The following is a 27,545-nucleotide window of genomic DNA, read 5'->3' as shown; positions in this document are numbered from 1 at the left end:
CCAAAAAAAGTCTACGGTGTTTTCTCATATTATGTATGGCTGGCAGAAGGCCCTTTCCCTCTATAGGTCTTGCCCAGTCAATCTCTTTTGTCCTATTAATATTCTGTTGATTCAGATTAACAGTTCTCCAAGTAGACAATTGCCCAGTCATTAATGACCGCCAAGTGAGAACAAACATTGGTCAGTAAGATGCCATCCTCACACAGCAATCTATGCAGAATAGGTAGCAAAATTGCTATATGCTGTGCCACAAAAGAGATTGCAGTACATCTTTAATCGCCCCATAGGAATCCAGTGTGGAATTTTCCAGAGAATTTGGAAAGTGACACCTTTAAAAGAGCTGGCATCTTGGGAGCAATAAGGTCAGAGTCATTTACTGCTGGGCATTCATTCTTAGAATTTCAAGGAATACATTCCAGTTGTACTCTCAAAATACTGCCTATATTTTGAATATTTCAGTGTCTAGGTACTTGAATCCCTCTGCATGGATTTGCCGCAAGTAACGTGACAGAGAGGATGTGATACCATTCTCAACAGGAAACTAGGAAGACTTTGATCAGTCGATTCTAAATCCAGACTGAATACTATATCTGTGGATGTAGGCCATGTGTCTGCACTGTATTTACAGCAATGTGTCTGGAACGGACAGAAGAACATCTGCATAGAGCGGCTCTCAATCCTCTCTATCAACCTTCTATTGAAATACTGCACTAAAGGGTCTGTTCGACCCAGCACTTCAGTGGTTCAGAAGCCAGGGTCAAAAGAGATGCAGACCAACATTGTACCTACCTCAAACTAGATCAAAGTTCAGGAAGATAAGTGTTCGAGGCATATGAGATGCAGATCGTACACTATGTATTAGATCGCCACCTGGTGTTGGGCTCGGATGATTGCAGGTTGTTGTCTTCTTAGAGAAGTCTTTGTAGTCACGATATAGGTGACTCCTCCCTTGGACAATACTGCGCATGGGCATCAGCTCCATCCTTAGATTGTTTTTTTCCGCCACTGGATTTGGATGAAAGTTTCTTCGCTCCGGCTAGAAAAACTTTTCCAGCAACTTTGAAGCACAAAACTTCCACAAACTTCAAGAAACTACCTTCGACATCGAAGACAAGGCTTTTCGACGACATAACTTCCATTCCGGTCATGGAAGTGGGCTGTTAGGCCTATCAACACCGTGCGGCCTACACCACATGGAAAGAACTCCGTTCAAGAAATGCCCGAAATGCCAGGCAAAATTCCTGCATAGCGATCATCACGAGGTTTGCAACCTCTGTCTATCGCCGGATCACAACGAGTCGACCTGCACAGCTTGTGCGTCCTTCCTATCGAAGAAGACCATTAGGGATCGGAGGGCCCGTCGACACCAGATGAGGAGATCAGCCCCAGCACCGGAGAATATCTTCAATGACGAGGTTCCGCTCGTTCCAGAAGAAGATGATTCGCCGGATCTCCAGATCATATCAGAGGCAGAGTACTCTGACAACTCGATTTCATCACGTCAACCCGTGAGTACCTCTGCCCCTGCACCCCATACACTGCCCAAGCCAAAGGCGAAGGTCAGCACTCCGCCCAAGGGGCCCAGTCGAGACCAAGCGCTCCCTCTTAAAGCTCAGACTTCGAGCTCGGCTCCGAGGAAGACAACTACGCCTTCAGGTGCTTCGGCACCAAGCAAACTACACGTGCCGATCCCACCACCTCCAACGGCACCGAGGCCAAAAGAATCTTCGACACCGAAACCAAAAGACTCTTCGGCACCAAAACCGAAAGACTCATCGGCACCGAAACCGAAAGATTCTTCGGCGCCGAAACCAAAAGATTCTTCGGCGCCGAAACCAAAAGATTCTTGGACGCAGAAAGCGAAAGACCCTTCGACGTTGAAAGCGAAAGACCCTTCGGTACCGAAATCAAAAGATCCTTCGGCACCGCAGACTAAAGTAGTACCGAAGCCGTCGACTTCCAAAGATAAAGATGGAAAGTCAGCTTCCACTCCGAAGACTGCCGCTCCGGTGACAACACCCGCAAGGCCGGATCCCGAGGTTCCGAAGCCCTCGTACACGCCTGTCAAGCCGAAAGCAACACCTTCGGCACCAAGAACTTTGCCACGGGACACTGTAACACCTCCCAAGGCAAAACGACAAAAACAACCTCTATCGGAACCTAAAAAATCGAGGCTGAAGAAGGTTGTAGAGGAAGAAGAGGAAGAATTGTTCAGACCAGATCCTAAACAAGAGGATCTACAGAAACACCACCTACACCTGTGGTTCCTGCCAAAAAGAACTGTGTAACTTCCCCTATGCACCCTCCCTCTCCTGTATCTCCTTCCTCTCCTATCCCTCCTTACATTTCACCTCAAATCTCTCCTGTAGCCTCTCCTGCATCCTCACATTCACCACAAACTGATGAGGAGTATGACTTAGGTGGTGGGGAGGATCCGAATGCAGACCCAAATACATATCCTTTAGATGAGGATGTCTATACTTTTCCACCTCATAATGTGCCTGATATCCCGGATCCACAGTTACGCCCATCAAAGCCCTCTCCTCCAGAGGACAGCATTGGCTTTAATCACCTCTTACACAGAGCTGCTATCTACCACAATGTTACAATGCACCCTGATGAAATTGAGAAGGATTTTCTGTTAGATACTTTTGAGCCATCACACAGATCCACTCACATTCTGCCCATGATCAAAGGAGTCATTAACCCCTTCGCTGCTGATGACGAGCTCAGCTCGTCATCAGCCACGGGTGGCGTGTGCTGATGACGAGCTGAGCTCGTCATGTAACGCAGCTTTTTAAAAAAAGCCGCACAGCGCAAAAATCGCCGCAGCAGCGATGCGGTTAAGCACGCTCCAGAAATATTCAAAGATCCTGTACGTGCTAGGGTACTGAATCCAAGGATAGAAAAGAAATATAGGCCTGCACCCTCTGACCCAACCTATATTAAGGGACATCCTCCTCTAGACTCCTTGGTGGTGTCCAATGCAAGGAAAAGAGCGAATTCACAGACTTCTGGTGAAACGCCCCCACCTGACAAGGAATCCAAAGTTATTGATGCGTCCGGTAAAATGATTGCTGCACAAGCTACAAATATATGGCGCATTGCGAATACACAAGCCCTTCTCTTACGTTATGACAGGGCTCATTACGACCAATTAGAGACACTAATACAGCACCTTCCAGATCAGTATAAAGATCAGGCAACTGAGCTCATTCAAGAAGGCAAATTAATCTCAAATGCCTCAATAAAATGTGCACTAGATGTCGCAGACACAGCTGCTAGAGCTGTAAATACTAGCGTGATACTCAGGAGACATGCATGGCTGCGCATTTCCAGGTTCAAACAAGAGGTGCAAACCAGTTATTTGGTCCAGAAGTAGACACTACACTGGAGAAAATGAAAAAAGACAAGGATACGGCAAAGTCAATGGGAGCTCTACAGTCCACACAGACTAGAGGTTCTTTTCGTCGCTCCTTTTGTAGAGGAGGCTCCAAGCAGACTGGAGCAGACACAGCAACATCTTTCAAGACACAAACACAAACGTCCTCTAACAAACGGATATTTTAGAGGAGGATACAGGGGCAATAATAACAAGGGAAGAGGACGCGGTATCAACAGCAATCGCTCCTCCTTCACAACTAAACAGTGACTTCCCCTGCTCCCCCAACAGCATTCCACTCCTGTGGGGGGCAGATTAACTCAGTTATTGCCTGTCTGGAACTCCATCACAACGGACAGGTGGGGGAGACAGATTATCCAACATGCCTACTGCCTAGAACTTACAGCAACCCCCCTCAAACATACCACCCAGGCAGTGTCCTATGTCTACAGATCACCTGACTCTGCTTCAACAGGAAGTCCTAGCACTTCTACAAAAAGATGTATTCAACAAGTCCCATTAGAGGAACAGGGGACGGGGGTTTACTTGCTGTATTTTCTAATTCCCGAAAAGGACGGACCACTGAGACCAATTCTCGACCTCAGGCCCCTCAACCATTACATATGATGAGATCATTTTCATATGATCACGCTGCAACAAGTGCTCCCACTGTTGCAACAAGGCGACTTCCTTTCAACGCTAGACCTAAAGGACGCCTATTTTCCCATCCCAATACATCCGGCTCACAGGAAGTACCTACGGTTTGTAATACAAGGACAGCACTATCAGTTCAAAGTCCTTTCATCTGGTGTCACAACAGCTCCACTGGTGTTCACGAAGTGCTTAGCAGTAGTAGCAGCACATCTCAGAAGACAACAGATACACGTCTTCCCTTACCTGGACGATTGGCTCATAAAAGCCAAATCATTTCACCAATGTGTACAACACACTCAGCTGACAATTCAACTGTTGCACGACTTAGGGTTTACGATCAACTACACAAAGTCGCACCTAGAGCCTTCGCACGTGCATCAGTATCTAGGAGCTACCATAAACACATCTACAGCTCTAGCGTATCCCAGTCCAGCCAGTATACAGAGCATTCAAGCCTTAGTCTCAACTTTTCAACACCAACAGTCTCTCCAAGCAAGAGTGTTCATGACATTAATAGGCATGATGGCATCTTGTATCTTCATAGTGCCACATGCAAGACTGCAAATGCGTCCATTACAAGAGTGTCTAGCACGACCTTGGAATCAGGCTCAAGGTCAGGTCACAGACCTGGTGTTGGTAGACAGCCGTACGCATCGCTCTCTGCAATGGTGGAACACCAAAAACTTGACAAGAGGACGGCCGTTCCTCGAGCCTGTTCCACAAATAGTGCTCACAACAGACGCATCCCTCACAGGATGGGAAGCCCATCTCTTACACCACACGACTCAAGGTCGATGGAACAACCACCAAAAGCTGTTGCATATTAACCATCTAGAGTTGCTAGCGCTGTCTTAATCCGGACGGACAATATGACAGCAATGTATTATAAACAAAAACAGGGGGGGGGGAGACACTCTCTGCAACTGTCCCAGCTCGCACAGAACATTTGGAGATGGGCCGTTCCTCAAAACATATATCTGTTAGCGGAACACCTTCCAGGAGTTCACAATCAGATAGCGGATCTGTTAAGTCGGCAGTCACAACAGATTCACGAATGGGAACTACATCCACAAGTTCTTCAACCATTCTTCCAACAGTGGGGGCACCCACACATAGACCTGTTTGCCACCCACGAAAATACAAAATGCCCATCCTTCGCAGCCAGGTTCCCACACCCAAGGTCAGGGGACAATGCAATATGGATGAACTGGTCAGGCAGATTGGCGTACGCTTTTCCGCCTCTCCCCCTCATTCCACTAGTGGTGCGCAAACTCAAACAACAGTCTCTCAAGCTCATTCTAGTAGCTCCCACATGGGCACGCCAGCCGTGGTTCACCACATTACTAGATCTCTATCTGGTTCCACATCAAAAGTTACAGCTCACACCCTCGATGTTAACACAGAACCATGGAGAAATCAGACACCCAGACCCGAACCAATTGAATTTGGCGATCTGGCTCCTGAAGTCTTAGAGTTTGGTTACCACCAGACTGCATGAATATCATTAAAGAGGCGAGGAAACCCACTACTAGAGCATGTTATGCCACCAAATGGAAAAGATTTGCAATATATTGCAAACATAATCACATTGATCCACTGGATGCTTCCATCCAAAATATCATTTGTTACCTTTTACATCTATAAAGGTCTAATTTGGCATACTCTTCCATACGCCTTCATCTTGCAGCAATTGCAGCCTATTTACAAAACAGACAACACTTGTCTCTTTTTAGGGCACCTGCAATCAAAGCATTTATGGAAGGATTAAAAAGAATAATCCCTCCCAGGCTGCCACCTTTCCCAGTATGGAACCTTAATTTGGTCCTTACGAGACTCATGGGACCCCCTTTTGAGCCTCTGCATAAATGTGAACTGCAATTTCTCACATGGAAAGCTGCTTTCCTTGTTGCCATCACCTCTCTCAGAAGAGTAAGTGAAATACAATCGTTCACTATACAAGAACCATTCTTTCAAATACATACTAATAAAGTGGTTTTCAGGTCTAATCCAAAATTTCTTCCAAAGGTTATCACACCTTTTCATTTAAACCAATCTGTAGAGTTACCTGTGTTTTTCCAAAACCCAGACTCGGTAGCAGAAAGGGCCTTACACACGTTAGATGTTAAAAGAGCTCTGCTATACTACATAGATAGAACCAAATCCTTTAGAAAGACAAAACATTTGTTTGTATCTTTCTCTCCTCCACACAAAGGCAACCCTATCTCCAAGGGTGGGATTGCCAGGTGGATTGTTAAGTGCATACGAAACGCACGCTAACAGTTCCTCCTAGAGCACACTCCACTCGCAAGCTTAGGGGCCTCTATGGCTTTCTTAGGAAATATACCATTAGAGGACATATGCAAGGCAGCAACATGGTCTACAGCACACATCTGCACTAAACACTATTGTGTTAATGTGCAAGCCAAGCAGCAAGCTGCAGTAGGCCAGGCTGTTCTTATAACATTATTTCAGACTACTGCAATGGATGCAGACGACCACCGCTAGAGGAGACACTGCTGCACAATCGATGCATAGTGTACGATCTGCAGCTCATATGCCTCGAACGGAAAATGATACTTACCAGTGTGCATCTGTTCTTGGTATTTAGAGCTGCAGAGTCGTACACGCCCTCCCACCTCCCCGGACCTGTATCCATTCCAGTTCTCATCTTCCTTAGATGCACACGCATGGACATCCTTTTTTTCTTACTGTATCTTTACTAACTCCATCCTTTCCCATCATGGCGAAAAACAATCTAAGGATGGAGCCGATGCCCATGCGCAGTATTGTCCAAGGGAGGAGTCACCTATATCGTGACTACAAAGACTTCTCCAAGAAGACAACAGCCTGCAATCATCCGAGGCCAACACCAGGTGGCGATCTAATGCATAGTGTACAACTCTGCAGCTCTACATGCCAAGAACAGATGCATACTAGTAAGTAGCATTTTCCTTTCTTTCATTAATAATAGTAGTGTGAACATCATATAGCAATGACACCTATGTCAGGAATTCCAGACCAAAGCCAGTTTATCATAGAACCTTCAACAGAAAGTATCACTCTGTTGAGTACATCATCTTCTCAGCTTCCAGTGACCAAACTGCAAGTGAGTCTTCTATACACTGAGCTCTATCCTTGCAATTTGGAAGCCTCTGTAGAGTTAATCTTGTAGAAGCGAGCTAGGTAACATGAAATCGGACTGCTCTGGGTAGACTAGAAATGAGATGACTACCTTCAGCCTCTTTACTTGATGATTTCCCCTGTTTAAGTATCAAGGCAATAATAGTGTGTTACATTCCTTCAAACATCATTCCCCATGTTCTGGAACCTTGAAACCTTTGCAAGAGTTTATTCTCCAGCATGCTGGACATGCATTCAAAGACTTCTGCTTAGATACCGCTAGGACCAGGCACCTTACCCCATTACAGCTGTCTGCTGCCTATTCACTTCTCCTCAGGTCTCCAAGCAAGTGGAAATGTTTTGCTTTTTGAAATTATGGGGACATCAAGGTTGTCGAGTTAACAGTCCGGTACTAAAATAATTCCATTGCAGTCTAGGTAACCCTTCATCATAACGCCCCATGCCAACATAAGGGGTCTTAATCATCTCAAGCCACTGGAACTTATCATCCATCTTACACAGCTAGGCTTTATTGCCCACCTCATACTTCCTCTAAATGCATATGTAATAGCTCTTAGCCACATTCCTTTCGGCAAGTGTTATTTGATCATAGGGCAGTGGAACTCAAGCACATCTTGTTTTTCACAGGAGAATGAGAATACTCTTTCCTATTCTAGCTCTTTAACCGATTATAATTCTTTAACCCATTTGCAACAGGTTTTTTCTTAAATCCAATTTTAGACTAAGTCTTTGAGCCCAGCACCGTTTTATAGGCCTGTAGCATTGTGATGTCGGGGTGAACAATTGCTAAATGTTTCATACAGTGTTGGGATGATGCTGGCTTGAATTGGTGAGTAACTAACAGACCTTGGTACTCCACTTTATGAACAATAAAGTGGAGTGGTCGGATTGGTTGTTTCCTTGAAATTCTGTATTCCGAGTCAGTAATTCAGAGTTAATTGGAATAAAGACCAAGTGCAGATGGAAAAATGTGCAGGGAGCCCAGTATAGCCATCATATATTTACTTTTTAATAACTCCTGATTCTTACATCACATTTTCTTCCTAGTTGCTTGTTTCAATTATTGTTTTCTTTTTAGCTAAAGTGATGTGGGAACATTTTTGTATTTGTTTCTTAACTATAATTTTGTTTTGGTGTTACTATCTATATACTACACACTTAAAAAAATAAAGGATGTCTTTCTGCTTATTCCATGCTAACAAGTGTAAACATTGTATTCCACACAAAAACCTATTTTACTACTATTTGCCAGATTGTTTTGATTGTATCGATCTAAGCTGTGGCTTCCCTATATTATCACAATCTAGATTCATACCCTTTCTTCTCTCTCTTTACACCTTTTACTGAAAAAATCCTGAAATGTTGTAGCTGCAATGTACTGAGTTCATGCATGTGTGAGAGGAGGGATTATTTTGTTCAAAGCTTATGCACACAGACTGAGAATTTGCCTACCTGACATGGCATTTGCACAAATCAAGAAGCTCCCAGTGGCAACCTTTCTAAGGTAATTAACCAGGTGTTTGTGAAATTGACAAGTATACCTTACAATGTACAAACTAAACACATGAAATAACTAAATGAATATTGGCCTAAAATATGCACATTTTGGTTTATTAGTACATCTGCTGGCTCTGTACCAATATAGTCAAGCCAAACCCAAAGTGGAATTAGTAGTGGAAGCCTGAATGATTAGATTGGACCTAAAATACCATCTTTAAATGTGTCCGGCAATTGATTCAATTCCAACATTTAGAACTGAGATGAAACATGATACCTCTTATTTTGCCAATGATATGCTAGTGGTGAGCTACACCTGCCTGCAAAAGTACCTTAAGATTGGAAAGTGATGGGTGAAGTTGGAGACAGTCGCCCTAAGTGGGAAGGATATGCCCAGACGTGGGTCCCGTGCTCACTATGCCTTTGGATTGAAGGTAGTTTGACTGATAAGGGGTGATACCCTGAAACCGGTGCCAGTATGCTTGTTTCTGGTCTTGGGAGGACCTGACAGATTGGGCCGAACTGTTCCCATGGGGAGCAGGGTCAAGACTGATCTTCATATGGCTGGGTCAAAACTGGAATGGCATAGTGAGCATGGCGATGGAGGTAGGCCCAGATCTCTGTACTGGGGTGAATGTTTGGCAGTCTTCAGCATTCAGTCCATCATCATTTTGTGTTGCTACAGAATTCTGACCATCAAAATGGAGATGTCCGGGGGAGGAGCTTCGCGGGCAACCAAGATGGCTGCGTGAGCTCGGAGCTCCGAAGACCCTCCGATCCTCCGAATGAATCCTGTCGCCTATCCTGCCCCACGGAAGTGGGAAATTGTTGGTGAACTGCTGCTGACACAGGACTCGTTGTCCGATTGAAAATCCGAGGTCCCTAGGTGGAGTTACAGCGTGTGGAAGTTTGGCGACGACGACGTCATCAGCGCCCCTGCCTGAATCGGTGACTGCGACACAGCCGTGCGGTGGTGGAGTGGATAGAGAGTGACTGTCCCGTCTCGAAGTAAAGCTTGCGGAGTTCCGAAGTTTGTTGGTGCCGTACAAGCGGTCACACGGCTGCTACTGCTCATCGTGTTGGTACTCCGGCAAAGGCCTGGGGGTTTTCCCGACCGTGGTGGCCCTCGCCTATCATGGCTGGCAAGGGTGAACCCGACAGACGGAAGCCCCAGGCCAGTAGAAAGTCAACTTTCTCTCAATCCACCAACATAGAACGCTACGCCCACCCAAAGGGTTCACCCGGGGCCGCTGCGAGGCCAAAGGACATGCATCGAGATGCGTCGCCGGATGACTCGGCCCCAACCCTCCGGGACGTCATGGGTGCCATTGCGGGCATCAAAGCCGAGATGCACAAGCAACACGAGGTATTGACGCATAAGGTCGACACGCTGGCCATTGAGGTCAACTTGATCAGGGCCGATCTGGGCAAGACCAATGATCGGGTCAAGTCCCTTGATATAAAAACATCGAGCCTGACCTCGGATGTATCGGACCTGCAATCGGAGGTCCGTGACCTGAAAGCTGCGAACTCGCTGTTTGCCCGTAGGCTTGATGATTTTGAAGGACGTGCCAGGCGCCAGAACGTCCGAATTGTAGGTGTTCCGGAGGGGGACGAGGAGGGTGCCACTGACCTCTTTGTCGAGAACCTGGTCCAGAACCACCTGGCCCCGGGGGGGCCTCAGCAAGTTTTTCTTGGTTGAGAGAGCTCATAGACTGCCCGGAGGCCGTCCAAAGCTGGGGGCCCTTCCGCGTCCTATCATCGCCCGCATGTTCAACTTTAGGGACCGGGACGCTATCCTGCAGGCATCCAGGAGAGGTGGACCGCTGAAATTTCAAAATGCTGACATTAACTTTTTCCCAGACTTCACCCAAGCGGTGCAGAAGCGGAGGCAAAGTTTCACGGGTGTGAAACGTAGACTACGCGAGTTGGGGATGAAGTACTTCATGTTGTTCCCCGCGAAACTACGTATCGAACATGATGGCCGTGCATTGTTCTTCGACATGCCTGAAGTCGTTGGGGACTGGCTGGACACTTTGCCTCAGCGCCGGGAGGCTCCCGAGGAACAGTCGGAAGGGGCAGCTGGAGGACCTGATTCTCAGGAATAGAACGATCCTTTGGACTTTGTTCGGACAATGAGACTGCCCAGGCAGTAGTTTATACAGTACTGTATTTTTTGTTACTATCCTCGCGCACGAACGGGGGAAACCGGGGGGGGGGATAGGGTAGTTTCCTTTCTCCTCTAGGGGCTTTTCGTAGAGTAGTTTTTGGGGGCGACAGGCACACTGCTAGTTGGGGGGGGCTCTTTATTCTAATGCAGGGGTGCAGGGTGGGGGGTGTATGGGTCGTTTGATTTCTATGTGTTTCTTTCTTTCCTTTTTCTACTTCATGGCAAGGTAACTGTTATGCTGCTAATTGTGATGTAGCGCTGCCGCCCTGCAGGGCGGGCATGGGCCTCTACATTGACGATGGGGGGTAAGAAGTTAAATGTTCTGAGTTGGAATGTTAACGGGCTGGGGGATCGTATTAAGAGAGGTGTGGTGCTACAAATGTTTAAGAGATGCATGCCTGATGTCATTCTGCTGCAAGAAACTCATTTGATAGGAAATACGTGCCACGCGCTTAATAGGAAAGGTTTCAAGATGGTGGCACACTCGGGGTTCTCTTCGGGGTCCCGTGGGGTGGGGATTATGGTGCGCATGTCACTCCCGTTTGAGATGGAATCCAGCGTAATTGATGAGAGAGGATGCTACGTCGCCGTCACGGGTAGGTGGGAGGGGCGTACCCTAGTTTTGGTTTCTGTTTACGTCCCCCCTGGTTTGCAAACGACTACGTTTCAGGATCTTGGGGGTGCCATTTTGGGTCTGCCTGAGGGTCTGCTTATAGTTGGTGGTGACTTTAACGCAGTGGGTTCTGGGACCTTAGACAGACATCCATCCAGAGATCTTCGGAGTGCGCAGTCCTGACTTCCAGACTTCTTGGATACTATGGGCCTTATAGACTGCTGGAGGCTTCTTCATCCTACCCAGCGTCAGTACTCCTTTCACTCCGGAGCGCATGGTAGCCTCTCCAGGATTGATTACGTTCTGGCATTGGCGGCCCATGCGTCGGCTGTTTCTGAGGCCCGTCTGATGGCCAGGGGTATCTCGGACCATTCTCCGGTCTGTCTGTCCTTTGATTTTGACATTGTGGTGGCTAAGAGGGTGGCGCCGGTTAACCCGTGGTACTTCCGTAACCCTAAGACCCGTGGACTCCTGGCTAAAGCCATTGAGCTTTACTTTTCTGAAAACGCGGGCTCGGTTGCGTCAGCTGTGTCCCTATGGGAGGCCTTCAAGACTGTCTTGAGAGGCGAAGCCTTCTCCTTAATAGCGGAGGCGCGCAGGCGTGGAGACGAGGAAGCGGTGCGGGTGGAATCAGAGATCGAGGAACTTGACTCCCAATTGGAGACTGCCCCGACGCCTGCCCTGCTCCACGCTCTCTCCCTTAAGCAGTCTGAGTACCGGGCCATTGTTATTGACGATGCCAAGGCTAAGGGCAGAGAACAGCAGGGGAGGATATACGATGTTGGGGGCAAGGCAGGCAAGCTTATTGCGTGGCTTGACAAAAAGGAGATGGCTTCCCGGGTTGTCCCTGAGGTGCTGGGGGAGGACGGCGTGTCTGTTACCGATCCCAGCGCCATAGTCACGGTTTTCGCCGATTATTTCGAGTCCGTCTACACCTCGGTTTCTGATATGTCTGAGGCGGACTCTGACGCCCTTTTGAGAGAGGTGGACTCTCAAAAGGGCGTCAGAGTCCGCCTCCGACATATCAGAAACGGAGGTGTAGACGGACTCGAAATAATCGGCGTGTCTGTCGGACATTAAACGCGACAACATGGATAGAGATATAACAGCAGATGAGGTCGCATTGGCGATACGCTCTCTGAGGTCCGGCAAGGCACCCGGCCCTAATGGTCTCCCGGTGGAGCTTTATAAAATAAAGGCCGACACCATCGCCCCGCCTTTGCGGGACATGTTCTTGGAGGCGCGTGAGGTGGGCGTGCTCCCCCCGGACCAGAGGTTGGCCACCATTGTGGTCATTCATAAGGAAGGGAAGCCCAGAGACCTATGCCGCTCGTATCGCCCTATTTCTTTGTTGAATGCCGAGCCTAAGATACTGGCTAATCGACTGGTGGGCGTGATTAGCGACTTGGTTCACCCGGATCAGTCGGGCTTTATTCCTCACCGTAACACCGCCCTTAACCTTAGGAGACTCCATGCGGTCATGGCGAGGATCCGTACGCTCCGGGAGCCGGCCGTTTTGGCGTCCTTGGATCCCACGATGGCCTTTGACTCCCTTGAGTGGAACTACCTGTGGGCGGTACTGACTAAGTTCGGGTTTGGCCCTGGTTTTATAGGATGGGTCAAACTTCTGTATGCTAGTCCACTTGCCAATGTTACGGTCAATGGCCGAGTGTCTGCATCCTTTGCTCTTCGCAGGGGCACCAGGCAGGGCTGCCCCTTGTCGCCTCTGTTGTTTGCGTTGGCGCTGGAACCTCTGGCTGCCTGGTTGCGGATTCACCCAGCTATCAACGGGATACGGTGGTCTTCTGACTTCGAGGACCGCGTGTCTCTATATGCCGACGACATCCTGCTCTACCTTACCTCTCCCTGTAAGTCCCTTATCGTGGTATGCGACGTGTTGTATACCTTTGGTAGGTATTCGGGCCTGGTTATTAACTGGTCGAAGTCCCACTTATATGTTTTGAGTGGTGAGACTCCGCGGCTCCCCAGGGGTTGCACCATACAGATCGCGAGGCAGGGGTTTAAATACCTGGGCATCTATATCTCAACCGATGCCCAGGCACGTTATGCGAACAACTTGCTTCCCCCTCTTGCACGCCTTCGGCGTGACGTAGAGGGGTGGCGGAAGCTACCGCTTTCCCTGCTTGGACGTGCGGCGTTGTTCAAAATGATGTCCCTGCCCAGATTTCTGTATGCGCTCCAGAACACCCATGACCCAGTCCCCTCCAGGTACTTCAGAGAGGTCGAGGGCTTGCAGCGGGCCCTTCTCTGGGACGGCAGACCGCGTATTGCTATAACCAAACTCACGCTCCCGTAGTATGACGGAGGTATCGCTTTGCCTGATATCCGGAGGTATTATTGGGCCTCCCAACTAGCCGCCCTCAATCATGGTTTTTACGGTCCAGCCGATAGCCCGGGGTACGCCATGGACCGGTGGCTCCTTGATGGTGGGAAGAATTACAGGGCGTTATACTCGAGATCTCTGGATGGAAGAATGACGGGCCCTACCAGGACAGCGGTGCACATATGGAGGACTGTCACAAAGGCACAGGGATGGAAGGGGAGACTCACGTTGGCCACCCCACTTTATGACTCAGACCTACTGGGTAAACTGTGGCATACTAAGGGGTTTGACCGATGGGACCTCATTGGTATCTCCAAGGTCGACGACATGATGGCCAGGGGTGAAATAAAGTCTTTCGCCGCTCTACAGACAGAATTTCAACTGGGGGCGACAGAATTTTTTAGATACGCCCAATTGCGGCACGCCCTTCTGGCGGTGCTGCCGATGGGTGAGAACGTCCCTGAGTCGTCCCCGCTGGAAGATAGGGTGCTAGATGGTCATATGCCGGACAGTGCCATCTCGTTGGTATATAAAAAACTGATTCATGTCCGGACGGACCTCCTTTTGAGTGTGAGAGACCAATGGGTGCGTGATGGAGTTGAACTGGATGATGAGGATTGGCAATGTGCGGTGTCATCCCCCAAGGAAGTGGCAATCCCAGCCAGACTAAGTTTGGTCCAACTGAAAATTTTGCATAGAGTGTATGTGACCGGCCCCCGGTTGATCCACATGGGCCATTCGGTGGACGGTCTTTGTAGGCGTGGATGTGGTGAACTGGCCACCTTCATGCACATTATCTGGGAGTGCCATGCGGTCGCTTCTACTGGAGGCGTGTCCACGCGGTGATGTGTGAGGTGACTGGTGTCGAATTGCCGGCTGAAGCCCGGCGCTGCTTACTGAATGTGTGGGGCCCCACGGATTACAATAATGCGCAAACCCAATGGGTCACTTTGGGAAACATGGTGGCAAAGCGTGACATCGCCCAGAAATGGGGAGCCACATCGCCTCCATCTGTAGAATTGTGGAAGACCAATATGGACTGGTGCATGCTCCGTGAGAAAACAGTATATGTGGCCCGGGGTAAACCCAAGAAATGGCTTCGGATCTGGGTGGCCTTGAACGAATACAGGGGTGATATCTGTCTCCCTCCCGACACTGCCCCATTGGAGATACGACTTTCCCCTTAGCCTTTACTTCCAACCAAACTGTCATTGCCTTGCAAATCCTGCACTCTTCCCCTCCCGATATCGTCCATGTTGCACTGTTCATACGTGTACTCTTTGGGCTTAAGGTCCAGCCTTTTCCTGCGTTGGGTACTGTCGCACTTAATTACTTTTGCCTTGCCTTTTCCGCACTGTTTCTGGTGCTCTTTTCTGGTATTTTAATTTTTGTTTTATTACTCATAACATAAAATTAAACCTTGTACGATTTTATAATATGCACTGTGTGCACTGATCATCCTCTTTTTATATCGCTGCCTAGCCTCTGGGATGTAAGGCTGAATAGCCGTGTACTTTGATCTGTAAATAAAGGTTTTCCAAAAAAACAAAAACAAAAATGGAGATGTCTGCGAAAGGTATATATTTAAACATGCTACTAATGCTAATAATGTTATAGACCATAATCCCTTTAAAAACGTTAAGAAAAATGTGCAGGGGCAAATTGAATTTCTAGAGGTAATTTTACAAGCAGAGTTCAAATGTGTAATGGTGGTCCTAAACACACCTAGCCTTTGTGGCATCATTCAGTTGATTGGAAATTTTAATTATCCAATAAACGAACCTATAGCTGAACATATTTATTTACAGTGTATTTCTAAAGTGCTTTTTTTACTGCATGGTATTAGAGCCCTGTATAATTACAACCATTCCCAATTAAGATAATGCGCATACATAAAACCACATGTCAACAGAAGAAACACATGGAAATTGGGGAAAGGGATAGGAATACAAATGCCTTTTTTAACAAACGCAAAAAGAACAATTGATGGACAGAATGCAGAACAATGTCATACATTCACCCCAGTACAGAGATCTGGGCCTAAGTCCATCGTTTTATTGCTGACCATGCCATTCCAGTTAGGACCCAGCCAGATGCAAATCAGTCTCGACTCTACGCCCAGTGGGAACAGTCCAGCCCAAACTGCCAGGCCAGGTCCTCCCTGGACTGGAAACCTTCATCCTAGGACTGGTTTCGGGCTTTCAGCCCTCATGAGCTAGGATAGCTTGACACCAGGGGCATGGAGAGCACTGGACCCACGTCTGGGCATACCCATCCCACTCGGGGTGACAAATGCAAAAAGAACAATTGATGGACAGAATGCAGAACGATGTCATACATTCACCCCAGTACAGAGATCTGGGCCTAATTCCATCTTTTTTTTGATCGCCATTCCAGTTTGGACCTAGCCATATGAAAATCAGTCTTGACCCTGCGCCCAATGGGAACAGTCCAGCCCAAACTGCCAGGCCAGGTCCTCCCTGGACTGGAACAAGCATACAAGGACTGGTTTCGGGCTTTCATCCAGGCTAGCTTGACTCCAGTGGCATGGAGGGCATGGAGAGCACGGGCTCACTACACCACTGGTTTCAAGCTAGCCTTGCTGATGAAGGGTGAAACCCTGAAACCGATCCCAGGATGCTTCTTTCCTATCCAGGGAGGACCTGGCTTGGCAGTTCGGGCTGGACTGTTCCCACAAGGAACATGGTCAAGACTGTTTGGCATATAGCTGGGTCCAAACTGGAGTGGTATGATGAGCAAAAAAATGATGGCTTAAACCCATATCCTTGTGACTGGGGGTAAATGTTCCATTGTCCAGCATTCTGTCCATCAATTGTTTCTTTTGCATTTTTTTAACAAACAGCTCTGCACATCTGTTTAAAAATGTTAAACAATTTGATGTTCCCACTATTATGTAATTCCTAAAATAATTTTCAAACTTTAGACATCCTAATAACTGATATTAATGTAGTCTTTTCTTCTTAATCCTATCTGAATTTCTATTGGCATGGAATTTTTTTATTGCTACAATATTTTTATTTAATTCCTTTTACAAATCTCAATATCTTCAAAAATTATCCATATTGGTTTGACATTTTTCAAATAAACAAGTACTTCACTTGAAAAAAGAGATGACACATTTACAATGTTATGTTGAATTCCCTTGGGAGACCAACACCACTTATTGTAGCCACCCTCTCAGCAAGCCTGCTACAATTGTAGATCTCTGTCCCGATTTTTTGTGATCCATTGAATAAGAAATTGCAAGTCATCATCAGTCATGGGTTGCCCTGTTGGCTACCTCAGAATGTAATTGTGTCTGCAAACATTATTGAAGCGCTTACTCATTTCCATCACAGCTGGGCTTATGGGAGCTTACATTGCAGGATTCTGTGATTCTTTTGTAAATTGTATTATATTTTGTGTTCACAGATGAAGAATTATCCATAAAGGAGGAAAAGGCACAGGAAGGCTTAAAGGAGGAGAAAGATCCAGACCAAGCCATAGATCAAAAGGAGGACGGGGAATTTGTCAAGCGGGAGAAGGTTGATAGTGTGAAAGAGGTGGTGGCTGTTCAAACTGTGAAGGAGATAGATGAACATATTGGAAAAGAGAAGGAAGAGGAGAACATTATTGGAGACAAAGTGATAGAACAATCAAAAGAGACCAGGAGTAAATCCACCATACTAGACAATAAGGGCAGCATTGTAAAGATAGAGAAATCTGAGGAAGTTGAATCTTCTGAAACTACTAGTGAACTTTTGGGCACTGAGAGCTTTATTGAAAGCAAGATTATCAAGTTTACCAAAGAAGAAAATGATTCCTTTAAGGAAAATGTAAAACCTGTGAAAGTTGAAAGTAAGGATCAAAAAGACTCTGATGCAAAGAATCGTTCAGATAAGGTTAGTGAAGTTGAGAGATCAGAAATATCTGTAATAGTCAGATGTTCCCCGGAGGTTACAGAGAAATATACTGAAGAAACTGAAAAACTTAAGAATGATCAACAGGCTAAAATACCTCTGAAAAAGAGGGAAATAAAGCTAACTGATGACTTTGATAGCCGAAGTAGAGGATCCATGTGTAAATCTGTGACGCCCACAAAGGAAATGTTAAGGGAGGAAGGGAAAGTCGATGATGAGGTTGTAAAGCGAACTCCTATATGTGCAATGAGTGGAACTGATGGAAAGCCACTTGTGAATGGGGAGGTGAGCAATGGAAAACTCATTCCTCTGGGTAAAACTAAAACGGTTATAGTGAACCTATGCAGCACAAAAGAACATATATCATCTAAAGAGGAAAATGGCATAATAGGAGAGAATGCACACTCTGTTATCAAAAGTGTGGCCACTGCAAAGACTGAAAACAATGTGGCATTGGTGGCTAAAGAGGTTACTGGCCAGGGGCCTGAGAAATATAATCACAAAGTATCTATGAATATTGATTCTCTTTTAATGAGAAAGCAAAAAGTCCTCATAGGTCAACCTGAAAAGACAGTGGGAGATTTCTCAACCAAAGGTGAATCTAGTGCAGAAAAGAAACCTGAAGTGACTACTGAAAAGCCCCAAACAGATTTGCTTCCTCAAAATAAAGGAGATATTGGACAGCCTGAAAAATTAGAGACCTCACTCTCTAGCAAGCAGACTGCAACAACTTTGCTATGTAGTAAGGCACCTCAAAAAACCTTGTCATCTTGTTCTCCACCTGGGACATCCTTGTCTTCTAGTGAACTCCAGAAGAAACCTTTGGCTTCTAGTGAGGCACCCCAAAAAATCTTATTTTGCAGCAAACCACCTCAAAACACTTTATCTTCTAGTGTGCCACAGGAGAAACCTTTGTCTTGTAAAGAACCTCAAGAGAAACCCTTGTCTTGTGCTGAATCTCTAGAGAAACTTGTTAATTGTAGTGAATCACCAGAAAAACCCCTTTTTCGCAGTGAGCCACCAGAAGAACCCTTGTGTTATAGTAAGCAACCAGAGAAAGCTTTGTCTTTTAGTGAGCCTCAAGAAAAACCTTTGTGTTGTGATGAGCCACCAGAGAAACCCATTCCTTGTGACGATTCACTAGAAAAAACAGTGTCTTGTCGTGAGCCACCTGAGAAACCCTTGTCTTGTAGTGCTCTACAAGACAAGCCGTCCTCTTTTAGTGAGCCACCGGAGAAATCTGCATCTTGTGATGAACAAGCTAAATTAATTGTTACTAGAAAAAGGGGTTTAAGAAGTAGATCAAAGAGAAAGCCGAATCTGTCGAAAACAGCATCCACTTGCCCATCACTCCCTACTGCTCTGTCTGCAAAAGGTTTGTTGACTGAAGAAAGCATAGAGGTGGACCATGAAAGTTCAGAAACCCAAATCTCTCTTGAGGACAAACTAGAAGAGAAAACTAGGACAGAAAAACAACAGATAGAGGCTACAAAGGAAAAATCAGAGCCCCTTGAAAGTGTGCAGGTCTCTAATAAAGAAATACCTCCAAAGACTGAGAAAAAAACACCACTTTACAAAAGCAGAGCAAAACATAGGCTGCCCTCTGAAGAGGAAAACAGTGGAACAGAAAGTAAAGAGATGACCTCTGAAAGGCAGAAAGATGGCCTTAAATTGACAATTAGAATTGCAAACAGGAAGAAAAAGCCAGATGCACCTCCAGATAAAGAGTCTAAAGATGTTAAATCTCTGCAAATGTCCGAGGAATTTAAAACAACGAAACAATCCAAGAATGTTGAGTCTCTCCTTGAAAGTGAATGTCATAAAACAAAGACAGAAGTTAAAAAGGCAAAATCCCGTCAGAATTCTGAGGGTTTTAAATCCAGTGACATTACATCTCTTACAAAGTGTGACGAATTAAAGGATAAACTTTGCCCTAAGATGGCAACATCTCTTCCAAAAGATGCAGATCTTATAAATGCTGAAGAAGAGGAAGCGAGTATTGGTCGTTCTTTGAGGAGATCTCCGAGGATATCAAGACCCAGTGTGAAAGTGGTTGCTGTTAGGGATCAGAATTGTGAGAAGAAAAAAGCAGATGAAGAGAAACCACCTACACAGTTGCCTGATGACACAGGTGAAGCAACACCTGAAAAGGAATTACTGTCAAAACTGAAGAAGGTAAGTCTGAGTAGATCGACCGTCATCAGTCCACCTTATATGTACGGTGCTTACTTTGGAGTGTATATTTCTTATTGCTGTATGTGAATTGTTGCCAGTTGAAAAATTCCATATATTTTAAAACGCCATGTACATAACTTCCTTACACTTTGAGAAATATGTTTTGTCTTGCTCACCCACAGTACATTTGTGAACAATGTCAAAAGCATAAAACAAAATACTTGGCAAACAATGTAGGCATCTTTTTATATACCTATAGATATTATGTGTATGTATGTATATGTATGTATATATATATATATATACATATATATATATATATTTTCCTTATTTCAGTTTGTCATGTCTCTTATCACCTTTAATGAGAAAATAACATAGCTGCTCACCTGTAATAAGTTACTACAGTTGAGTTATGGAGTCATAAAGCCTCCTACCAGAGCTAGCAACTGAGGACAAAAGCCTGTCACAAGCAAGATAAATGAAAACTGACAGTTTTTCTGATTTGTTTTTCTAAAATAAATGGCGATCTGATGAAACTAGATATTTATGGCAATACGTTTTTTCCCCATGCTATACATCATTATCATAAGTGATGTCATCAATGATGCCATTGAACATGTCATGAGTGATGCAGGATATGAGGTCATAAGCAGTTCATGATGGGGACACAAGTTATAGTTTGCTCAGTAAACTCTTAACTGGTGAATTTCAGTTGTTTTTTGTTTTTCAACACCTTAACTATACCATCACGTTAGTGAAACATAAAAAATATATAAATATAGCTACACATGCTCTGCATACTCTTTCCATCCAGTGCTGAGTTTGGACATTACAGCTCCTTTTTCTTTGAAGAAGATTTGAGTTACAGATTGTGCCGCAATGGCTCTGAGACCGATGCAGAGCCTTGCAGCTTTTTCGGGTCTACTTGCTTTACTCTTTTGAGACTGAAGACTTGGTTAACAATAACCGCCCAGCCGCAGCCTATCTGGCTGCTCTCCCAACTGCCAAACATCTCTGCCTTTTCCACTGGCTGTGGCCATCCACCTTCAAAGTCCCGGCACCTACGTTGACCTGGGTGACTTCCCGTTAGTGTCTTCTGAGCTCATTATGGTGAATGAATACAGGAAGTGAGTGTCACAATGCACACTCTTCCAAATATGTCTAACGTGCAACACAAAATATCATGGTGAGACTATTATGGCATTTGCTACTTTTGCATTTCCGTGGACCACAATGAGTCCATCTGCGACTCTGCATCACCTTCTGCTGCTAGAAGACTCTGAGGTATTGAAGATACTGGTGCTGTGTGTATACCAAGATGCAAAAGCAATCCCTGAAATTTTCGAGGAGCAGAATCCTCAACATAAAGGAGGAAGAGGGCGGGCCCAGCAGACATCCAGTCCTTAGACCCTGTTCTCGCACTCATCTGAGGGAGACGTCAAAGACAGGGCATCCTGTGCATCAAAACCAGCAGGGCCCAGAATAAAGAAGACTCCGAGGGCCGCGGTTATAACTCCAATGCTGGCAAAGCCAGGGTTAAAATACTTCTTCGAAAAAAAGGCCCCCACTCCGAGCCATAACACCACACCCATGGCAGTTATCAAGCCTCGAGTATGGGAGAAGGAAGCTGCCAGCCTTTGGACTGCTGCTGCTGCTATCAGGTGCTCGCTAGCCCCGGGAGAAGACATTGCAGTCAGCCAGCCTACAGTGAAGGGCGTGAAGCTGCAACAGTTGTTGACTCCTTGTCGACCAAAGGGTACTGAACACCCTCGCTCGAACCTAAAAACAGTTTTGAGAGCCCCTGAAGCCGAGCACTATTCGACTCAGAGGCACCCTTTGCTGCCGATATCAGAGGAATCCAAGACACACATGCTGCCGAAGTTGGAGGAGGAGCTCGGCACCAGGCAGAAGCAGCTCTCCATTCACCCATAAACTGGCAAGATCACTGCCAAGCTGCCCTCTAGGATAGCCGTCAGCCATTCTGCCCCGATCTCAAAGAAGAACAGGCTTAACTTAGAAGAAGAGCTGACCTTTGATGCCTCTAGACTTGGTGCTTAAGAGACTTAAAGGCAAGGCCACGAACCCACTTTCCCAACCACCTACACCTAGGCAATCGCTGCTACCACCACACTCTTACCTACATTTCCCTTCCCGTCACCAGAGTCACCCTCAAGGTCAGTGCACTCCTATTCAGACCCATTTAGCTCCTAAAGAGAGGGAAACCCCTCTGACCAGTCTATAGGGATGGAAGAAGGGGACTGCCCTGTGACAAATACAATATCGACCCTACAGAAGACCCGAATCTACAGCCATACTTAACTGAGCCACCCTAGCAGATGATACCACCTCATAACATATGCATGATTCAAAAGGCAGCTCACCACCACAAGTTGGATATGCATGTTCTGCAGGTGGAGTATAGCTTCCTGGTGAGACCTTCTGCAAAACAAACCTCACTGGTCCGTTGCTCTTCATTATCGAGGCATGTAAAATTGGACTCATAACCTTAAAACAAGGATTGGTACACTCTCAGTCGAGAAGATAAAAGCTGCTCACATGACCCACTCTATATCTGTGGCCAGCTTTAATACGGTTGGCTTGCTATCAATGTATGATCGGTTTCATCTTGAGGAAATGGAGGCAGTGGTTCAGCACCTTCCTAAAATCTACAGGAAAGGGAGGGAGGGTAAGAACTTGTAGCTGAAGGGAAGATTTTACTTTTAATGCAAGCATCCACAGTGCACTAGATGCTGCAGATACTACTTCCCACAGTATAATTACGAGTGCTTTGCTGGGCCGGCATTTGTTCTATCTCGGGGTTCAAACTGGAGGTACAGCATCACCCCGCAAAATCCCATTTGATGGAGAGCATCTCTTTAGATCCAAGTGACTAAGAGCTGGCGAAGTCCTTGGGTGCACTGCCACTTCATGCGGTAGCATTTTACAGGCAACAACCCAAGGGCATGGCCAGGACGACACCCCTCGGTCAGGGACAAACCTACATACCTTTCAGGCCCTGTATTCCACTGCACCTGTGGGGGTGACAAAATGTTTTCCATTCCTACTGGAAGAAAACCACTTCACCACAGTGGGCTTTAGCAGTAGTTTAGCAGAGCTTCAAATGCTCCTCCTATAGGTTCACAAGACTGCTTGTGTTAGCACACCAATAAGGCAAAGGCGTGTATTCGCTCATTTCCAAGAAGGCTATATCCTGCTGGCCCATTCCAGACCTGAGGCCACAATATCAGTTCATCCTGTCGGAGCACTTTCATAAGGCAGTCATGCAAGAAATCATCCCGCTGTCCTACAAGGATAATTTAAACCTGAAGGACACCTCTTTCAATATCCGCAACCACCCTGTCCACCACCGGTAACTTCAGTTTGTGATATTTGGACAACACTACCAATATAAAGTCCTACACTTCTGAGTTGCCACAGCATTCCCAAACGGCCTGGCAGTAGTGGTCAGGAGAGGCGACATATCTTTACATATCTCGATGCCTGCCTGATTAAAAAGTAGTAGCAGATAATAATGCTTAGTAAACACTGAGTTGTGTCCCTACTCTTCAGCCTAGGGTTCACAATAAAAGCAAAGAATTACAACCTTGATGTTCAGCAGCTGTTGCTTTTTCTTCAATCTGTTTGTCCTCTCACTGAAGTTCCCATGTGTGATGACATCCTGCATTGCAATTCTAGCACACGCCCGAGGGTATACAGCCCCTCCAATAGTGCCTCGCAAGGCAGTGAAACAAATGGAGCATCATAGGAAGTGTTGATATAGACCAGCACTAGGCACTCTTTACCAGGGTGGAACAGCAACAACTTGTTGCACAGCAGTCCTTTCTTAGAACCATTTCTGCAGGTAACAGTCCCCATTGATGCATTACTCACTAGTTGGGACGCTTTTCTTGAGCACATGACTGCAAGGTCATCACATCTACTACCTCGAACTACTGGCCATGTGCCTAGCCCGGAAAGCTGTTTTGCTCTTATCCTGGGCAAATTGGCCCCTAATAAAAATGGACACAACTTCCACGTAAAGGGAATGTACATCCAGGGATGCAGGGAAGCAAAAGAGGTGCAAGAGAATGCGCTCCCTTGAAGAATATTTGACTACAGGGACAGTCCTCCCCTGCAGTACCCTATGATGTCTCTTTAGCAAACAAGCCATCTCAGGGCATACCAGGACAAAGTCCTTTGAGTATGGTCAGTATTTTGCGTGCATGTTTTCTACATAATTAATTGCACAAACAATTGATACGTAACGAACAAATGCAGGGTTATATAAGGTCCTGAGGAAAGCCGATTGACCGTACGGGGGCAGAGACACGGCTGAAACATGTCGACCTTTTAGATGCCCTTTAACACTGCATCCAAATTACATTTCCTTGCTTTTTAATCTTGCCCTTAGGTAGATAGATATAGTTAGGACCTAGTTTCCATAGGAAATCCGCAACATTCTGTTTGGAATATCTGGCGCCGGTCGACGAATCTTCGCAAAATTGTCCAAGAAGATGGGGCCCTCCGCTCCACTCCTATCCTGAAAGTTTCTGGGTGATTCGTCAAGCGGGGGCCGAGAAAAAAAGGGGGGGTCCCAAAACGTGTTTTCCCCATGCAATTTTCCATAGGGACATTTAGAAACGGCTGCAGCCCGAACTGCTGAACGGAATTACACCAAATTTGGCAAAAAGGTAGTTTGGTTCACAGATCATGCTTTTTGTTAAATGGTGTACATCCGTGCAGTAGTTCCTGAGAAAATCATAGACATATCTGTGGACGAAGTAGGGTACGCGTATCCTCTGAGGCACATGCGCGTAGCTTTACGAGCACGAGCTGCATGCTCATTGATTGTCAACTGTCAACACTCCAAACCAGGAAGTGTTGGTAGCCATCTTGTGTCTCGGTAGAACCGAGGCACAAGAAAACTGAAAATCAAGTGTGCAAAAGACGCAAAGGGGGCAGGGTAGAAACACCCTGACCCCCTAGGCCTGCTCAGGGGGTCCCACAAGGACCCAAAAAATTTTTCTTTTTTTTTTTTTAATCGCGGGATGCGCGAAGGATACGAGTATCCCGTGAAAATAAAAAAACCAAGCCCTCTTCAGTGCTAATTAGCCCCCGGGGGCCAAGTCCTGGGGCAATGTGCTTTATTATAATTGGGGGCCCAGAGGGGCCCCAGGGCTTTAACATTATGTATGCGGGTGGCTCGCAGCCCCCGTTAACGCCACCCCGGGGCTTTTTTTTTTTTAATGAAATTTAAAAAAACCTGTGTGGTGGGGCTCAAGCCCCCCTACACGCCCCGGGGACCGCCACCTCCCCGGGGTAGTTCATTTTTAAATTGGGGGTTCCAGGGACCACCACGCTTTCAAATGTTTGGAAGGGGGCCTCGCGGCCCCCCTCCTGTAGCCTTGTTGGCAGTATTGAGAACGCCACCCCCTAGGGCCGGCTCCTGCAGTGTCCCGGGGTGCCTATTCCCGGGACACTGTAGTTTGCTATGGTAGGCTTCTGCTTTGGTTTTTGGAAGAGAGCAGGAAACCTGCTCTCTCTTCCAAACACCAAAGACTATTGCTTTTCTACATGGGGAGCATCATGTTAGCTGCTCCCCATGTAGAAACGATTCAGAAAAGCAATGCCGGCTCCTGCAGGACGCTGGGAGCCGGCAGGGACCGTGGGGGGATTGGGGACCCCCCACAAGAAATGTATGGTGCGCTTTAATTTGGGGAATTAATTATCTTTCAATACTGAAGGTCCCTGAGGGCCAAATAGCCTAACAGGTATCTCCATTATGCGCCAGGGAGCTGCGTTGTTGACAGGTGTTCAGAGGCCATGCCCCTTTTTAAACCTCTCTGCAACGCTGCTCTGTGGTGCTTACTGGAGGTACCTAGTGGGCTAGTTTGACCCTAGGGATCCTTAGGATTGAAGGGGACTTAATCTCTCAACTTAGAACGGTGACGGAGCGCGTTTACACAGTGGTGTAGGGAGGGGACAGGGCCTCACGTGATGTGTGCAAACACGCCCTGAGGTGCGTTTTAAGTTGGGGAAAAAATTCAACTTCAAACTTGAGGGACCATGGGGGCAAGTAGTCCACCAGGTGCTTCCAGGAAGTGCCACTGCGCTGCGTTGCAGAGAGGTGGTGTATGCCGTGCCCCTTTTTACATCTCTCTGCTACGCAGGTCTGTGGCGCTTACTGGATGTACTACAAATTCCGATTTACTCACCTGTTATCAGGAGAGACCTCTGTGCTGCATCTTTGAGCCCAGTACTGATCCTCAAAAGTAATTCTAACCATACTTACCAGTAACTTGAATTTCCTTCCATAGGCTAACATTGACTGTTTTCACTTGGAAATTCTTCTAAGTGTGGAGTTTTGGAACTTTTAAATATTCACCTAAAATCATCCGAACAACAAATTTCGATTTACTCACCTGTTATCAGGAGAGAACCCAGTGCTGCATCTTTTGGCCCACCACTGACCCTGAAAAGTAATTCTAACCGTACTTACCAGTAACTTGTATGTTCGAGGCATGTGGGCTGCTGAATTCATATCTTAGCATAGATCGCCGCCTAGTGTTGGGTCCGGATGATTGCACCTTGTTGTCTTGGAAGAGTCTTCGAAGTATCACGAGATAGGTGACTCCTCCCTTGGACTACAGTGTGCATGGGCATCCACTCCATCCTCAGATTGTTTTTTTCCGCCATTGGGTTCGGATGTTATTTCCTCTCCTCCAAATCTGAATCGAAACTGACTACTTTCTAAGGCCAAAAGGCCTTCAAACTTGACGGTATTGTTCTCGCTCTGTACCTTCTCGACTCCATCCAACTTTCATCTCGATCCAGTTGTCGAAGCGGGCTGTTGGGCCTTATCAACGCCACGTGCGACTTCCGTCGATGGAAAGGAGTCCATTCAAAAGGTGCCCAAAATGCCACTCAAAGTTCCCGCATGCTGACAAACCTACAGTATGCAACAAGTGTTTGTCACCTGAACACAAGGAAGAAGATTGCCCGGTGTGTGCCAATTTCGATCCAAGAAAACAATCCAGAATCGACGAGCGGCCAGGCGAGAAATGCAGAAGTCTGCACCGGACCCGGAGAATATCTTCGAGGACGACTAAGATCTCCCCGAAGCCGCTGACTCTGATCTCGAGATCGTCACCGTTGAGGACCAATCGGACTCCGATGACCAGATCACGCCGAACAAACTGTGAGTACTCAGCCCCCCACTCCACTCAGCCCAATAGAGAAGGCTCCGGTCGAAGCATCGCCGAAAGGCCTTAGCCCAGATCGAGATATTCCTTCGGAGACCCCACCTCTCGGATCTGTTCTGAAGAAGAAACACACGCCGTCCGGTAGCCTGGGCCCTAAAAAAAGACATCGAGCCAAAAACAGTTCCCCAGCCAAAGGTCGTCAAACCGAAAAAACTGGTCGAACCAAAGGGCGCAGACCCAAAGAAGGTGGTCCAACCAAGGGTCATTGACCCGAAAATCAAGGTCGTCGATCCAAAGGGCGCACACCCAAAGAAGGTTGTCGACCCCAAACAGCCCTCGGCAACAAAAACGTCGGCACCGAAGACTGTCGTCGAGCCCAAAACGCTCTCGACGCCTAAAAGCTCGCACCGAAGAACGTCGTTGAGCCCAAAAAACCATCGGAACCAG

The 27,545-nt window shown here is 46.7% G+C and overlaps 1 protein-coding gene across 1 annotated transcript in view; it reads left to right on the top strand.

The window, feature by feature from the left end:
* The window catches only part of RSF1 (remodeling and spacing factor 1), a 540,450-nt gene that overhangs the window by 94,509 nt on the left and 418,396 nt on the right, over positions 1-27,545 (top strand). Inside the window, exon 6 of the mRNA XM_086933896.1 lies at positions 17,234-19,896. Within this exon, the coding sequence (XP_086790022.1) occupies positions 17,234-19,896 (2,663 nt within the window). The remainder of the gene's footprint in view (positions 1-17,233; positions 19,897-27,545) is intronic.

The sequence above is a fragment of the Lissotriton vulgaris genome, chromosome 8, assembly GCF_964263255.1.
Source record: "Lissotriton vulgaris chromosome 8, aLisVul1.2, whole genome shotgun sequence".
NCBI classification, from domain to species: domain Eukaryota; kingdom Metazoa; phylum Chordata; class Amphibia; order Caudata; family Salamandridae; genus Lissotriton; species Lissotriton vulgaris.
The sequence above is the reverse complement of the archived record's forward strand: the minus strand, read 5'-3'. Positions and strand labels throughout refer to the sequence as shown.